The 17,838-nt window shown below is 46.3% G+C and overlaps 1 protein-coding gene across 1 annotated transcript in view; it reads right to left on the bottom strand.

The window, feature by feature from the left end:
- Positions 1–17,838, bottom strand: part of ACADS (acyl-CoA dehydrogenase short chain) — a 285,694-nt gene that overhangs the window by 8,289 nt on the left and 259,567 nt on the right. Inside the window, exons 7-9 of the mRNA XM_069619780.1 lie at positions 7,690–7,827; positions 6,809–6,904; positions 5,942–5,998 (exon numbers count right to left, since the gene is read on the bottom strand). Of these exons, the coding sequence (XP_069475881.1) occupies positions 5,942–5,998; positions 6,809–6,904; positions 7,690–7,827 (291 nt within the window). The remainder of the gene's footprint in view (positions 1–5,941; positions 5,999–6,808; positions 6,905–7,689; positions 7,828–17,838) is intronic.

The following is a 17,838-nucleotide window of genomic DNA, read 5'->3' as shown; positions in this document are numbered from 1 at the left end:
AATCAAGATATAATATCTCAACCCTCACTAATAGAAATAACACTAATGGCCATGCACTGGACGATTCAGGCCTTGCTCAAATTGTTTGGAAACAAAAAAAAGAATTGTTTGATAACGGATGGTAAAATTACAAAAACAAGGCGTGCAAATAGAACAGTTATTGATCTGGATAGAGCAAATGAAAAAAGTGACCAACACACAGAGGGGCAGAACCCCTTTAGAATGAGACTCGGCCCCACAGAGTTGTGTCAGAAAACAGCGAATCCTTCCCCAAAAGAGACGGCGAGTATGATTACCGGGGCTCTAACTACTATTCTGCCCTACTATTGTGCATATTATCTCAGAGGAGTCAGTGTGTTTGGCTCTTCATAATAGTGCTTCAGAGGAACCTGTGCAAATTAGTAACTTCGAAGAGAATAAAATCAAAAATAAAAGTATATCAAAACAAGTGTTAAAACCTCATTTGTTTTTCTCTAAAGTAAAAAAAAAAATGAAGGTAAACGAGATCAAATTGAATTCATGAATAAAAAGAAAAAAACAAAAACAAAAAAGTAGGTAAAGCAGCAACATCGTCGCAAGTTAAACAATTTGTGCGCAAAATACAGATTCCCAAAGCTCAAACTAAAATTGCTACTGCGGTGGTGGTAGCGAAATCTAAAACTATACCGATTGCTAATCAAATAAAAACTATCCTGGGTTCTAAATTGTGGTCCCTCGCCATCCACTAATGACTTAGTTAATCTTATAGAAGATGAACAATTTCAAGGAAAGGTAGTGGCTTGGCCCCAAGAAAAAGCAAAACAAGAATCTAATACAAACCAAGTGGGGCCGAATAAGGAGAAGGTGATTGTACAAGTAAAAGACACTTGGCTTCCTCAACTGAGAGCAGACATATATAAATCAATTGACGAACACAAACAAGCAAATAACTCCACCTTGGAGGCCATCATTTGTAGTCTGTGAAAGGGGATCCACGGTGTAGGCCACAGAGTAACCAGCCTGTGAAGGGAAATTAGCATTGTGGCCCACCAAGTAATGAAGTCACTGAGGGCCAAAATAGCCAACCTGGGATCGATCAGAAGAAAGACAATGCTAGAACAGGAAGTAAAAAGGTCACCACAGAGCGACATCCCTGAGACATTTAATCAGTACTGCAGGTCACAAGAAAATTAGGATGCAATAAATGGTCAGTCCGAGTATTCGGAGACAGTAACTTGGCCACTCCCCAAGGACTTGCACTAGCCAGCAAGTGACAAGAAGTGATAATTAAAGGCCACAGTACGAGCCTGTAAATGTAGGCCAGCATGGACAGGACATTACCCTGAAAGGCCAAAGTATCCAGGATCTGGTAGAGTAAACCAAAGAAACTAATGCGTGAAAAGATGTAACTGTTGGCCACAGGACAGGAAGTCAGCACAGGAGATCCCCACAAAGTAGCCAGCCTGAAATAGTAAATGAGTAATACAAGTCACAAAGCAGCAGTCCACGAGAGGAGGTTGACCCTTCAGGCTACAGAGTCAGACTCAGAAGTACATTACCCTCGGAGGCCACTATACAGCACCAAGCCCATGACAGGAAAGTATCACTGAAGCCAAAAACCAACAATTCTGCCATAACAAATCAGCTTTGGAGGCCACATAGCAACCAGCCTAGGTCAGCAAAGCAGCACTGGAGGGCACAAAGTAATTAGCCCAGGACAGCAAAGAAAAGAAGCACTGGAAGCCAAATCAGCCTGTGGCGGGACGTGAACGCTACAAGCTTGAGTAAATTGAGTAATGAGACAGACATTAAGTTAGCCTTGAATGAAAAATGCAGTAACCACCCAATGACAGGAGCACTAGTGGCGATCGCCTTTTTTATAGCAAAAATCAGAAAGATGGCCAAAGGAAGGTTAACAATTAAAAACACAACTTAACATGGCCCCCTAGTCACTTTCATTCTGCTCAGTGGCAAATGTGACTGAAAGCAATCAATAGTTTAAAACAACAAAGCACCCAAGATAAAGTCTGTGAAAGCTATTGGTGGTATTTTGAGAAGAGAATGAAGAACCTACAAGGCAAGCACAACCTTTGCGACACTAGTCAGATTGTCAGCATGACTGAGGGTAGGTGATCACCATTAAAGAACAGAGCATTGGTCTTGACCAAGTTGCAATCCAGAGAACAGTGCTTAAAGAAGTCATTGCTATGGCACATGAGTGGCCCCGGACTACCATACGCATGTTTGTCTGTTTCCCCAAACACTAGCATGTTAAAATCAATATACTGTCTCCATTGGACTCTCCAATAACTCTAGTGTGTTGGTGATAAAGATCCAAGGCTACTAGAAAAAGCATAGAATGTCAGTTGTGTTTGGAAGGCAGGACTTTACTGTGTCCAGATTCTTTTTTGTGTCTTCCACCAGCTGAATGGTTCACGGTTTGTTGGTACCTCGAGTAGGAATGCGGGGCAAAGTATTGAGCCTGGTATAAAAGGAAGCCAAACACAGTACCAGTACCTCAATTTCTCAAGCCCTTGTCGTCACAAAAGGATGGTGTTGAAGGGAGGTCATAGTCTTGGGCCTCATTTAGTATGTCATGAACTTGCTGTTCAGTTAAATCACTGGCATCTAAAGGCATGTCTAAGTCTTTACACAGTACCTAAGTGTGTTGCTTTCATCCATGCCTGCTGCTGTTGTACCTACTCTTTAAAAAGGTTGCCTGCATCCGGCATCTGCAGAATCAATGGCATGGTTAAACGCCATCTACCCTCCCATAATCACACTGCCTCCATGTACTTGCTCATTTGGCACAAGGTATTAAACTTGGAGCTAAAACCATGTCTGTCACTCGTATGCCCTTATGGCCAGTGCACTGGTGGCTAGCATTAGCTGTAGAAGAGATCTTTTGCTATAACTTCAAGCATGCACCCATCTTGATCTGTTGTCAGAGAGGGCGTGCACTGGGTTGGCTGATTCTGCTGTTGCAACAGAGTGAGGGTGTGGATGTCCTCTTAGGGATCCAGGGCCTGAATAGAATTGGGCACTATATGTAACAGGAACAGGCACTTTCATGAGTCGCTTGCCACGACTTTCAAATGGTGTCTAGGGTAGGGACTGTTGCGACTAATCCCAGTCTCTTGTACCAATGATAAAAGAAGAGCCTCTCTTTCGCTGAAACTTCAGTCTCAAAGCTTTGCCGCTTTCACAATTGGTGAATTAACAACTGGACATCTGCAGGTGGGGTTCCAGATGGAAGAGTGGCCTTATGAAGCTTAAGAGCCATGTAATCCTCCCGCATCTGGAGGATGTTGGCCTTCAGGTACATAAACCGACTGTCGGGTAATAGTCTTCACTCATCAGGCTAGTCTCCATCCTTCCACTTAATATTCTGGTGGAGTTTTCATTCCTCAAACTTGCATCCTCTACCCAAATAAGGATTTGACCGAGATGCTCTGTCCCCTGGAGGATGGACATACAGTAACTGTAAAACGGGAGAACGAGGCTATTTGGTCATTGGTTTCTACATAGATGCTCATGGACAAGGCTTTGTATCTACTCCATGTTGTCCCTTCCTTCAAGTCATGTGGGGTGGAATGATTTATGTACCTTGAAAGCTTGGCAGACCATCTGGCCTACAGGGTTTTATAATCCTCATCAATGTGTTATAGCTGCCACATGAGTCCTCTGGAGAGGGTTGGGCCACTTTAACAACTTCTGAAACCACTACACACGCCACTGCTATCTAGTCGTAGTAGTAAGAAGAATGTTTATTTCGGGCAATGCTCATAAAACATGATACAAGGCATCATTAAAGCCTTCTATTTTGCTCACTCTCTTCTCAGTGGCATCTTCTCTCTGGAAAATTAAATTCAGTGGGCAACATCAAGAATGGCTCCAGACTATGTTATCCAAAATCTGGGCTGAGGCTGCTCTTGATCACCAATGGGAAAAATCTTCACGATTCGAGCAGCTGGAGCACCAGCTACCCCAACACACAGACATCCCCTTGGGGAAGTGTGCGTTAGGACCAGACAGTTGCAACCCCATGTTCAACCAGTTCTAGTCACACAAAGCACTGACTTGGAATCCAAGGCTGGATCCTGCAAAAATGAATGTCCTTATTTGGGAGTTTCCAGCCTCAGAGGGCAGGAACAATGCCAAAAAGTAAAACGGCAAAAAGACAGGTCTTAAAACAGGAGGAGTAGCGACTTTGGGTATATGGTTCCACAAAAGGCATTATTGTGGTAAACAAGATGCGCATGGTAGGTAGTGCGCAGGACAAAACATTTACAACACCTTCACTGCCACCAGCCTGCCCTCTGCACATCAAAAAGGCATGGAAAATATTGCTAGATAAAGGGACAAAGTGACCATGTAAAACTCTAGTGAGGGTGTCTTATGTTACAAATAGAAAACACAGGAAAAACAAATCGGTGGAAACCTCCCTTTTCACTGGCAACCTCAGGGAAGGACCAGTGCCACCAAAATGTGAACTGAGCAAGTGAGAGGCTAAAAAAAGACTTCACTAACCACAAAAGCAACCAAGGTACCAGGTCAATGACCAGTCTGCTGGAGGTTCCATTTAAGTCAATGGAGGGAAAGTTCCAAAAGTGAGAAAAGTTACCCTTACAATCGTCTAGGGGATATCCTTTATCGATTACTTTGTGGACAAATATGTAGATGCAATTGAAGAGGAAGTGGTGGCCATGAACCAAACTTGCTTTCTCTTTGTGGGTGAGATATACAGTCCCTTTTAGCCTTAGCAACCTTGATTTTCAGAGTATCCTAATATGGTGTCTTTGCCAGGTTCAGGTCAGAAACCTTATCCCTTTGCTCCTGAGCCTACTGACAAAGTCCTCTACCTGGTGGGCGGGGAGAACTTTTCACTATCTCCAAGCACGTTAGCCATGGCAGTTATTGTGGACTAATCTCTCAGAGGACACAGAACCGCACTAATGTAATGTCTCCTTTTGTACTGAAAAACCTCGAGAGAAAGTCTTTCGCAAAATCGCTTTTCCTCAAAATTGTTTTATACACCTGTTCTTTGGGGTTGCTGGCTCTTTCTCCCTTCCAATTCTGACATGGTCTGAGGAGGTGCAAGCGCTGTATTCCCTTAAATTGACATTTCAGGCACGCCAATTAAAGCAGGCAAGGTAAAACAACACTGTTTTGATCCCTGCGTCAGGCTGCAGTCGGATTGCTAATTTCCGATAATTGAAAGATTTTTGCAGTGAAACAGCCAAATTTGAAGACGGCCCCATGGCACATGATGTGTGTTAGGAATCTGGTGGCCACCAGGGCCTAAAACTACCCACCTCCTTTATGCCCAAAATGAGGATAAGACTACTCCTTTTCACTCATCCATGACCACGCAGGATTCAAAATTGTCCAAAGGTCCTCCCACAACTCACGTAACTAAAGGTAATTTTTGATTCACGGCTGCTATCAATTAGAGACTAAAGTAGGGCAATGCCTTCCTCTAACAGTGCTGAAACATTGTGTGCCCTTGCAGTGATCATTGTGCAGTTTCCTCTTCATGCATGGATTTTTTTTGTTTAAACAGTAAGAGTTGTCCTTCAATTTCTATGATAGGCACACAGCAAGCCAAACAACACCATATGATGTTTTCTGTCCAACATGTCATTCATTATTAGCAGCCAGCATTGATTGCAAATTCTTTTCTGGTTCCTAGAGGCATAGCACCCCCTCTACCTCCTAACACTGATTGTATGTGCCCCTAGTACATGGAAGTGGTAATTCATTGTAAAAACAAATAACTATCTCTCCCAAAAGCACCTGCTCAAATTGGCAACATTTTGCCATCTCACACACTTCTTTCTCCAATATCCACAACCAGGAAGTATGTTGGTTCAACACTACCCCCCCCATCCCCCCAACATCACCACTCTTACCAGAAATTCACCCCTTATCCCATAAAATGTCTTAAGTTTTGAAAATGTACCTGGTGGGAAATGGCGGTTGCAGCTTCAGATGCAGCTAATTTTGCCATTGCAGCTTCCTAATAAACATGCAAGATGGAAAGAATCAACATTTGAGCGTACTGTCAAGAGTAACATTAAAAGTAATTTTCCTCGAAAATCAAACCATTGCCTGGTGAACATCAACCATTAGTTGGGCAGCTTGCTACAGAAAGGACTAGTGATATCCAAGGTAAGGTCAAAGGGGCAATAGTCTAACCAAATGAATCAGGTCCAAAGAATCATTCATATTTGAGAACCTCCACCTCACAAACAGGAGAAGTAGGCTAAGCAGGGTAACAGTGTGCCAGTACAAGTCTTTGAAATATAAATGTGTGGCGCTGCAGGAGCTAGGGTGGGTAAATATTGCCCACTACGCGCCAGGGTACCAATAGAGAAGGAGAAGAATACTGATAAACAGGCTGGGTGGTCAAGTGGCAATCACATGGGGTAACACTATTGCACTTCAAGTGGCACTAGAACCTGGAGGTAGAGAAACTAAAAAGAACCACAGTATCTAGAAAAATAGGGGATGGCACTTGGCAGACAATAAGATTACACGGTCTGATGGATTTAGACTGAAGTGAAAGGAGTGGCAAAACGGTACTTGCAAAGACGAGGTGACTGCGACCTAACGAGGAGGATTACATGTCAAATAGTTGATCAATATACTAGGTAGTTAGGTGGGGGTATTTAGCACAGCAACAGTCTGAAGTGCAGGACGGGCATCATTAATGAGAGGGCAGCACAACAAATCGTAGTGTATGACTGAATTGCACTGCAGGCACTTGATGGCAAAGATGCCCCAGCGCTGGTCATAGTAGGGAGGCAGTGTTCTCTGCATCACGTACCTTGGTGTAGGGTTTTTTGTTGTCCTTCAGCATTGCTGCTTTCCAGGTGAGCAGGCGAGCACTCTCCAGGGCTAGAGACATGTCAGCCAGTTTAAACTGTAAACAGAGCAGAGTTTCCTAAAGTGCCATTCAATAGCAAACATCTAGAAACAGACATATGCAACTCTTGCACCAGAAGCAGAGAGCACCTAAACCGGCGCTCTTCAAACAGTTACCACACAGCACTGCCCAACTGGGTCTCCACTACCAGAGGCCAGACAGAGAGCATCTGCTCTCAATCTGAACAGTCAAAGGACATTCATACGAGACACCCAAACATAACTCCCACCATAAAAGCATGCGGAAAGTGCAAACACCCTACAACCTTTGCAGCTCATTGCAAAACACCTCGAAACAACGCTCAACATTGGGGTCCCTACATCCCACATGCATTGCCAAGGAGCTTCTCATAGCACCTTTTGAAAGCACCCAGAAAAGGTCTTTGCAGGCCATATCCATCCCAAAAGTGCATAAGTAGGTCACATAATAAACTAATGGGCACATTGTTGGAGCACTCGCAACCATATACATCATAGGAGCATCTTTGTGTGACCAACCTGCAAGGACATCAAGGACATTTGAAGCTACACGTTGAATGTAGAGTATGCTTCAGGGACTATACATTGATTAGCTTCTTCATTGACCACGATCCCTTCTATGACAATTTATATATATTGAGACAGATCAGCCAAACAGTTCGTTATCAAAATGGAATCTTCAACAGGAAAAGCCACACCCACCCTCCAAACGGTATACCTAGACCACGCCACATATCTGACAGGGCTCAACACAACTTCAAACTGAATTTTTGAATATTGTAAGGAAGATGCCCCTCTACTCACCTGGATGGCCTGCAGGCTGCTGATTGGTGATCCAAAGGCATGTCTCTTCTCAGCATAATCCACAGCGCAGTCCAAGGCAGCCTGAGCAATCCCTAGTGCCTGCGACGCTATCCCGATCCGGCCAGAGTCCAGGGTTTGCTAATAAAACAATTTAAAACCGGTCATTAAGAAGCCAATGTTGCCCATCACAATTGGATTTTGAAATGTTTGTGCAGCCTTTTCTCTAATCTGGGGTCTAGGACCTCTGCAGAAGCATCAGGAAACCTTCAAAGTCACTTACTTTTGGTTATTGGCACAAATTACCCTTGGAGTCGTACTGCCAAGTCAGAGCTGCTCTTAAGGATTAGGTAACAGTAAGTGTTCCTTGTCCAACAGCCTTAATAAACGTTAGCAAATTAATCTCCATTATAAATATCATCTACAGTCCTTTTCCAAAATCAAACTTTTGAACAGTAACAGCTGTGACGAATCCCAGGGTATTGTCACTGTTCAGATGGGGGGAGCCCCTTCCCATGAGGCCAGGGAGGTGAGGTCACCATCACCCCCAGGAGGACTAACTGGTACTCAGCGGGTGGATCTCATGTGAAGGGGAACCTTCTGTGGGACCAGTGACTACTATCTTGGGACAACACAGTATGCACCCCCTCCATCTCTGTCCTCCTCTTTCCTCTCACCCCTCACAGACCATATTGGGACGAGGCAGAGAGGACTACCCAGGTGGAGAGGCTTTGACTACTGACATGAAGATCAGTCAAGGAGGAAAAAGCCCACCACTGACCCAACATACGTGGTACAGTCAACTAGAGTCAGACACAAACATAAAAAGTGAAATAAAACTATCTGTACTTGGGCAGATCCTCCCTGGAGGAACTGAGAGCCGGCTGGAGGCTCGCCACAGAGAACAGGAAAGGCTGACGGAGCCACGATGAACCCACGCTGTATTCCCAGTTGTCCAGGTTGCAGACATGGAGCAGCAGAGTCGGGCCACGCAGTCGGACCGAGAAGTGAATGCAGAGAGGGACCAGACCTGGGAAGCCCGCAGCAGGAGGAAGCGCTGCCCGAGCAAGCCGGTAATGCCACAAAAAGGTAGCTGGGTTAGCATAGCGGGTGGTAGAAATAACAGGATGAAGGCAGCGGTTAGGGAAGGCTGAAGAACCCTATCCCCCTCGTACCAGTACTTGGGGAAATCTAAGAAACTGATACATGAGAAACAGTGCCTGAAAGGTTAGTGAACCAGGCCTGGGTACGACATGCAATAAACCTGAGAGGGGTCTAGGAACCATGTAAAGTTGGGGAAGCCCCGCAAGGCCAGCACAGAGGGGTCAAGGACCAACATCAATTCGAAGCACGCAACCATGGGGTAGACGTCCGCAGCAAGTGGGGGAGGTGCCGAGACAGCATAGAGGGGGGCCTGGGACCCACACACGAGAAGCTGCACAACAAGTCGGGTAAATCCTAAGACATGCCAGAGAGGTGTGAGAAGTGAAGATAAATGGTTGAGGACCCACTGCCAAAAGAAGGAACATTTTCTGGAACACTGAGGGCTACTATCAAGTCTAGCAGTATAGTTTAGCAGACTTGATATTACATTTGTGAACTGAATAGAACAGGGGAAGACACTCCCACCCCCCCCCCCCGATACTTGGGAACTAAATTTTTGTGAAACAAGAGTAACAGAAATAGAAGAGGAGGGAAGACCATTCCCTTTAAGTTAAAGAACCACTCGTCACGTTTTCTCGTCAAGAATTGAACATTTGAGTTGGTGTCCAAAATATGAGAAGCCTCTTTCTGGATCAAGAAGACACCCATTTTTTTCTTACTTAATCTAGAGTCTAAGGGACAGAAATAGGTTTGGACACAGGGCGGTGGATATTTTACTTAATTGGACATCCTGACAGAGTCTTTGTGTTGGGGTAGGGCAACCCCTCTTAGAAATCGGGCAAAATAGGTTTTCCTTTTCAATAAAAGTCTTCGCCAACAAACATACCACCAAGGTGTTAAACTCTTACTTCTGCACCCTTACAAAAATATCATACTCTCCTCAGTTCACAAGTCCAATCAATTAAGAACACAAAAGCTATTTAGACAATATAATTGTAACAATTCTTGTTGCCAATGTCAAAAAGGGAAACTAAGGTACATTTATGCACTGCAATACATAATTTAAACCAGCACCCATCCTATACATGGTTAAAATATTCCAGCACTGTGTCAACCACGTCATCTTGGTAGGTGCGTCTTGTTTACCACCAACTGACAATAAACCAATTGGTTGCCAAGAGTACATTGCTTACCAAGTGAATGTTGCCTCAGAAAACACCACTTCCTTCAGATTTAGAGACAACCAAAAGTCAATAATTCTGGCAAACTGTGCCGTGAGGTGATTAACACTCTGGAGGAAGCAGAGGATTAAGGAAATCATGTCATGGCAGGGGAGGAGCTGCTGGACATGGCTGGGAGGAGGTTGCAGCAGTTGTGGGCGGCGGCTTTTCACATGGAGGCAGCAGCGGCAGATGGGCTGGAGCCGTGGCTGTACCCACACTGCTATTTCTCAGCACCTGGTGTCTGTGGCATTGCTGGGGTGTCCTCAGCTAGGCACATGAGAAGGAAGACGCTGTGTTGGCACACAAGGCACTGCACCACAACTTCACCTTGGAGAAGCTGTGCCATTACACAGCCGCTCAGAGTAGAGACTGGTGTGAAAAGGCTATGCACTCTAAACGTCCCAGTCTACACCCTCTGTGGGGTGCGCCAAGGTGTTTGGCAGTTTTCATGGCTTGTCTGACTATCTGCAAACACCTTTGTGTGCTTTCCCCTGATGCAATTGGGAGGCTCACCCAAGAGTCCCAGAGAGAATATCTTATCATTGCAAAACCCTGTGCATTGCTCATTCTATACCAGACTCTTGTAGGTCAATACTGACTGCATCCTGCTTACTTTGCCCTTGCTCCTGGCTCCTTCTCAGTTGGTAGAATCCCATCCTTAGCTTCCTGCCGTTCTCCTAGCTGGCTGGACAAGCTATTACTTTGTAGGACATCTTCCTCTTCTCCAGTGGTGCCTCCCTAGTTAACCCTACTGGCCCAACTGCCTTGAAGTGGTGAGTCATCTGCCTGGAAATCAAGTGGCTTACTCCTGCTGCTCTACCTCCGCTCCGTTTTTTAGGATGTCCTGACTTTACCCCCATCACTGTACCGTTTAGCACAGGCTGGCTACCTGAGCGGACCTGTAACTTTGATCGGTTTCTTCTGTGTGACAGTCACTGTCTTCATGGCTGTTGGTCTGCCTTGTAGGTACTCCTGTTTGTTCTTTTTGGTCATCTGGATCCTAGCTGGGCTTTAAGATCAAGTCCCCTCAACACATAGGCTCCAACCGTAGCTTGCCAAATCTAAAGTTTGTCCCCAAACTCAACCTTCAACTGCTGTTCCTGGGCACAATGCTCCTCATTTATTGCCTGGAGTACTTGCCCCTGGGTATGTTCCTTGATCCTGTTGTCAGGGGTCCCTCTGGGTCGGGGAGTAGTTGGGTTTTGAGGTCCTCCCTGTGTCGCTGAATCTTATGGTCTGGAGTGGGCTTGTGCTCAACTCTTCAGTTCCTCCTGGCCTGCTTGTGCTTAAGTCTTGGGGTGGATCACATTTGGGAGTTGTGGGGGGGGAGGGGGGTCCCCTACAGTGTCACCCCTGACTGGATGTCCCTTTTTCTGCACCTGTGCATCAATAGGCTTCTTGCCTTACTTGACCAAATATTATAGGTCTGCCATAGGGGACAAGGTTTAACATAATAAATCACTGCAGTTCACTCTGTGTTCTATAAAGTAATAGTGTTACACAAACCACTAGTGGTTACATTGTTCCTACTTTATTAAAGGTGAACTGAACTAGGACACGTTCAGATTTAACCACTGCGCTTGGTTTTATGCTATATTGTATTGGCCCTTTTTAAGAGCTATATAGGCCAGGTACTCACCTATTAGGTTGGTTTCCTATACTGTATGCCCTTGAGTGAGTTGGAACAAATGCCTTATTCCAATACTGCAGTTTTCTTATATACTACTGCATTGTGGTGTATGTTCTTATTTGACTGTTTTAATCATAATGCAATACTAAATAAATTGATATTTTTGCAGTAGATTGTGTGTTGTGCATGAGACCAATTGTACTTTGGTGCCAGCCCATCCTCTATGTTATCCATTGATAGTGTTTAGGTCAAACTTGGCGGACACCTTGTTTTCCACATAGGATAAGTCTCTTGTAACTCCTTAACAGAGGACTGTGGAAAAACCACCCAATCAAGGCTATCCTACCCATCGAGGCTACTGCCAAACTCCTCCATGACAAGTGCTGCCAGATTGCTTTAAATAACCCTTGGCAATTGGCTCTGTACAGCTCTCTCATTCTTCCTATTATGCATTTAATAGGAAGAATGTGAGAGCTTTACAGGTACCAGAAAACGTGCTTCATCCATGTGAAAGGAAAAGGTATCTTCGATGACTTGACTGCCTATATTAAAGTGATCTTATTTTAAAGTGTGTTCTTAGACACTGGATACATCAGAGAATTATGTAATTTCAGACATTACTGTTGGAAGAAATGGACCATGACGGGTAACTGATTACATCACAGGGTCTGAAATTGCTAGAAGCTATTTAGAACCGGCTTCAAGCCTAGGAGAGCCCAGGGAGCTACAAGGAGTTACCTCTGGCTCTCCAGGCCAATTGGAGCTTTACAAACATGCAAATGTGAAAATAACTGACTATTTCAGAAAGTTCAGAAATAGGGCACATCTAATCATAATGTATGATATATAATGGGCAAAAGGTTAGTATCTCATGTGGAAGTTACATTTGCAGTGCACTGGGTACTCGCTCACGACACCCAGGAGCTGGTTTTAGCTCCTGCTCATTGAATTCAAATTTCGAGCTCTGCAGCATCAGCAAAGATGCTGATTTTATCATTGGTTATCCAATATTGTTCTGCATGTTCGCTCCCCCACAATAGATTTCTGCTTACTGATACGGGCTGCAAAGGGGTTCCATAGTCCGGGGCGAATAAGAAGGGTGAAAGCAGATAAACTTGTTTGTTCCCCTTTCCAATTGGAATGGGTGAGTGTCCGGTTAATTTAGAGTTTTTGATATTTGGCCTATTTCATGGTGAACATAGTTGAGACCACCAGAATTCTTTTAAAAACACAAGTCTACCCGATCGAAAATAATTTGATTCAAGGTTGAGTAATAAAACAGCCTTTCCTCATTGAGCCCTCCGCTCCACTAAGTGTATTTCAGGTCAAAGTGAACCCTAATTTTCAGCCATTGTACAAGAAGCAGTTTCACACATCAGATACTGACCGATTAATGGCAGATTAGTTGATGGAAGGAGGGCTTGTTTGTTTCGTACCTTTCTTGAGCTATCGATTGGACCTTCCTGGGGAGGATTCAGATCTAATAACCGCAGGCCCGCCTCTTTCATTGCAATTGGAACTTTGCAGTCATTAAGATGAAAATTCAGTCCAAAAGGAAAAGTCCACTAGAGAGGTTTGTTTTTTAGAGCTCCAAATTCTACGACAGGCCATAATTTATGCTGGCTAACCCAAGCGGTGGATGACAACTCCTGAATACGTTGGGAGTAGCCGGAAATTTCAAGCCACTGCTTTCCTCTAGCTAATGACTTATTCCAAAATCAGAATTACACAAGGATACCACAATTGGCGCATGAGGATCTTTTAGGACATCAAACATTTGGCTTTGTTACGTTTAGTGGTCTTATATAGCATCCTTCTGCCAATGTTGACTTCACTGGGCAGAGCTCTGTAAACGAAAAGTGTGAGGTGTGTTAGTGGGATAGTAGGGAAGGCAGGTGCAGAGGAGATAAGGTCTTTGAGCTGTGATTGTGCGGGAACCCATTCCTGCGCGACACTTTCAGGCAACCAACTCCGGCAGCAAGTTTCTAGCCCTCCCCTGTGAGCACCTCGACTACATGTATGGTTGTGTCGCCTTCTGCCCCCCACCTGCACTTAGATTATCCAGTGGCTCTTCCGAAGGGGAGCTACTAGCTGGTGCAGAGGGCACTCTAGTACTGTTGGAAAGGATCTGCACACTATCCAAGGCCATCAAGGGTGCCCCAGTGGTCTGTCTACCCTGTATTCGGCCTTCCTAGTTTACTTGTACTGCAGACAACTGTGCTCCTTAAGCTGTGCCCTTCTGGAAGGTGTCATACTGTAGTGGTTAAGAATCTGAAGCCGTCCTTCACCACACAGGAGTTTTTCAGCTGCCATGGGCAATACACCCAGGCTCTACGCATCCCCAAGAGATCCGAGGGATCGACCATCCCAGGATAATCTGACCCCTGTCTCAGCGACCCAGGGACCCGAGCCGGCCGAGCATCAGCTGGACTTGAACACGAGGTCACAGCTCTGGCCTTGAGGAGTTTCTAGCAACTGTGCTTAAGGTATTTCCACATAATCCAGAGAAGTGGTTCAAGCCACACAATTCATCTGCGCCCGTCTTGCTGCTAGGCCACCTGGTGAGTTCATTGTGCAGTTTGTGTTCTTGCTCTCTCCGCCTTCTCCCTCCATGGTGCTCTCCATCTCCCCTATTTACTCTAACTGCTACTCTAACACCTATCCTACCCATCTTTTGAAGCCTGGAAGGAAAATGTTTAAGAAAGATCTCCTAGTCTCCAACCCAGGCCTGTCCATCGCCGACACCTACGTCAACGCTTCTTCCAGGCAGATTTCACCGACATCCTTTTTGTTGCTCCCTCTCCTGACCCATTGACTCCCCCGATGGTCTCAGTCCTCTACCCTTTTTCTTCTTTGCCCATTAATGGTGGAACCAGATGGGAACTACTCTTGGCACACTTCCCCATCCTCCAGGTGCATCATTAATATCTACCAGAATGGCACTGTCATGGCCCAGGGCTCTCAGCCCAACCTCCACCTTCTTGATAGGTGCCTTCCGACTCATCAACTTCCGTCCGTCCTCCTACCACTCCTCCTTTCAACACCCTGGCACCTTTGCCACCACCGTCGGGTGTAACACATCCCTGTACCCAAAAGATCTTCACAGATGGCAACCCGCTTCAGTTAGCTACCCCAACTCTCGCTCTGCTGTCAAACACTCCTCTGACATCTGTCACCTCCTTGAAGACTTTAACCTTGACGTCCTCGCTCTCACTGAGACGTGGTTCACTGCCAGCTCTGTCACTGTTTTTGACACTCCTCCCGAAGGGCTACAAGATCCTCTCTAAGCCCAGGCCAAACCGGCCTGGTGGCGGAGTCGCCCTGATCTTCTCTGAATGGGTCACTGCTCCCATCATACCAACTCAAGCCCACTCTTCCTTCGAATGCCTCAGGCTTGCCGTCTCTTCTATCCTCTCGCTGAATCTTGCCACCATCTCCAGCACTGTTACGCTCACCTGGTCTCTGCAGAGGCGTTGGGGCATGGTTGCAGCCCTCCCTGAACTTGAATCACCCCCTTCAGGCCTCTTCCTCATTAGAGAAGCTGTGAGCGGTGGTACATGGTGATACTGCTCCTGCGTGGCGATAAGTGTGTGAGTGCGCCAATCTGTGATTGTTGTACCTCTCGTACCCTTCACCCCAAAGTACGGTTTCTGTGAGCATACGCCGGCCCATAAAGCTCACCTGTGAATTATGGAAGATAAGCTCTCCGTCCTGCTAATTCTGGTAGGGGAGCGTCGAATGGGATCTAGTTCCTTCACTGATCCCCGATAAGGATTAGTCCAGTCCAGCTGCGACTATGCTTCTCCTTATGATTGGTAAGTCTTTCTTGAGCTCTTGTGATGCTGTTCGTTCTGTTTAATGTCTTTATATGTTGCTCCTATTTACGCCCGCAATAATGTCTCTCTTCTGTTTTCTTCCCTTAGATGGAAACGCGGCCTCAATGCAGCTGTGAGACGCGAGAGGATCGGGACAGCTTATATAGCGGAGATCCTGGGCACGCCCATTAGGGCCGGCTTACCACCCACACCCTGCCACTCCCAGAGAGTGAGCACGTGCAAAGGCAATCCATTAGCAGCCACACCCAAGAATACACTTGGGGCTGCTTAATGGATGGAATGTTCAAGGTTAATGCATCCTGCTTAATGGATGGAATGTTCAAGGTTAATACATCCTGCTTAATGGATGGAATGTTCAAGGTTAATGCATCTGCTATGTCCAAAATAAAAGCTTTTTGGTATTAAATGGATGTTCTTGTTTAATTGTGTTCATGAGCCTGGTGCCAAAGGCGCCAGGACAGTGTCCACCCAGGTCTACTGTGCATGCGACCCCTGCATGCCTGTGCCCCCGACTTCATGACCATGACAAGCACCCATGGTCTGGTCTCCCTCATCCTTTTGGAGTGGTCTGACCTTACCTCTTCTCCTCTGACCTCCACCTCCAAGCATCTCCTCCTCAGACTTCAATATTCACCTAGACTCTCCTGATGCGACCACTGGACCCTTCCATAGCCTCGGTGGACTCTTTCCCCCACAATTCTTCCCTCCAGTCCGAACCACTCAGCCGGACACACCTTGGATGCTCTCATCTCAGCAGACATCCCCATCGCCAGCCCTCTCACTACAACTCTCTCCTGGTCTGACCATGCTCTCCTGTCCTCTTACCTTGATCTCTTGGGTTCACTGACTAAGCCTCTGCCCCCACTGCTCATCTCCTTCTCGGTCATTTGACCGATGAAGCAAGTGTCAGTTGTTGCCTTTGCTGCCAATTTCATTCCCCCTCCTACTCCAGACACTGACTCACACTGACACAGCTCTTGCTAACCTCCAGCTCTCCGTCTCCAACACCCTGGACATCCTTGCCCCGGTCACGAGGATCCGCATGAAGCCTGCATCCAAGCGCAACACTTGGTATGACTCCGATCTAGCCTCTCTGAACTGCAAATGCAGAGTTGCTGAACGGAATTGGCTGGCTTCTTGCACATCCACTGACAGACTGGCCTGCCGCCTGCTTCAATGACAATACAAACTCTCCATCCACTCTAAGAGGGCCCATATCCAAGCCTGCATCTCTGGGGCCACCAGAAATATGGCAGAACTCGTCAAAATCCGCAAGGAACTCGCCAATCCTACTGCAGTCTCCACTTCTCTGCATTTGCAGGCCCTCTGCACTGCACTGGCCTCCCACTTCACAACCAACACTCGGGACATCCTGTCCTCACTTTTTTACTCCCTTCCCCTCCTCCCTCACCCGCTCTCAGGCATCTCTTTACCTCCACCCCCCCTGCCTTCTTCTTCTCCTCCTTCTCGCTCATACGACCGGATGAGCTCACTAGACAAGCCCTCTCTATGAACGTCTTCTCCAAACAGGTGCTCCCCTGTTCCTTCAGAACCATCGAGCACAACGTTGCCTCCCTTGCTTCAGCCTTGGCAGATTTCTACAACCATTCCTTTGCCAGTGGCTCTTTCCCACTAACCCTCAAGCACTCCTTTGTGCACCCTCTCCTTAAAAAGACTTTTGTTGACCCTTCCAGCCCAGCTAACTAGCATCCTATCTCCATTACCGCCTTCCTGGGCAAACTCTTGGAGAAGCTGGTCATCTCCCAACTAATCTACCACACAATCTGTTGGTTGTCTCCACGACCATTAGTCTTGCTTCAGAGCAGCTAGAGGCGTGGAAACTGCTCTCCTTAACATATGTAAAGACTTGCTCACTAGCCTTGATTTTAACTCTCCTTCTTTTCTAATCCTTCTCAATCTTTCCTCTGTGTTTGACACAGTCAATCATGCCACCCTTATTAATCAGCTCTTTGATACCCTCTGCATCAGGGACCTGGCACTGGACTGGTTGATCTCCTTCCTCTCTGACCGACCTTCCCAGGTTCTACTGGGCCCTTTTCTCTTCTCCACCTCACTCTTCAGCTGCAGCGTCCATCGGGGCTCTATCCACTCACTGTGGCGCTTTAACATCTACCTTGCCCCTCTGGCCCACTTGATCTTCACCTTCTCTCCACACTTACAGTGTTATGCAGACTACCCACAGCTCTCCTTCTAGCTTCTCTCCAATGCCTCCTCTTCGTCCTCTCTCATTACTGACTGCCTGACTGCTATTCAGGCATGGTGCGCTGCCAACAAGCTCTGCCTTAATGCCAGTAAGACTGAGACCCTTCTCATTGGGACCCCTGCTCCCTTTTTCACT

This window comes from Ambystoma mexicanum, chromosome 10, assembly GCF_040938575.1.
Source record: "Ambystoma mexicanum isolate Mex_15411 chromosome 10, UKY_AmexF1_1, whole genome shotgun sequence".
In the NCBI taxonomy this organism is placed as follows: domain Eukaryota; kingdom Metazoa; phylum Chordata; class Amphibia; order Caudata; family Ambystomatidae; genus Ambystoma; species Ambystoma mexicanum.
The sequence above is the reverse complement of the archived record's forward strand: the minus strand, read 5'-3'. Positions and strand labels throughout refer to the sequence as shown.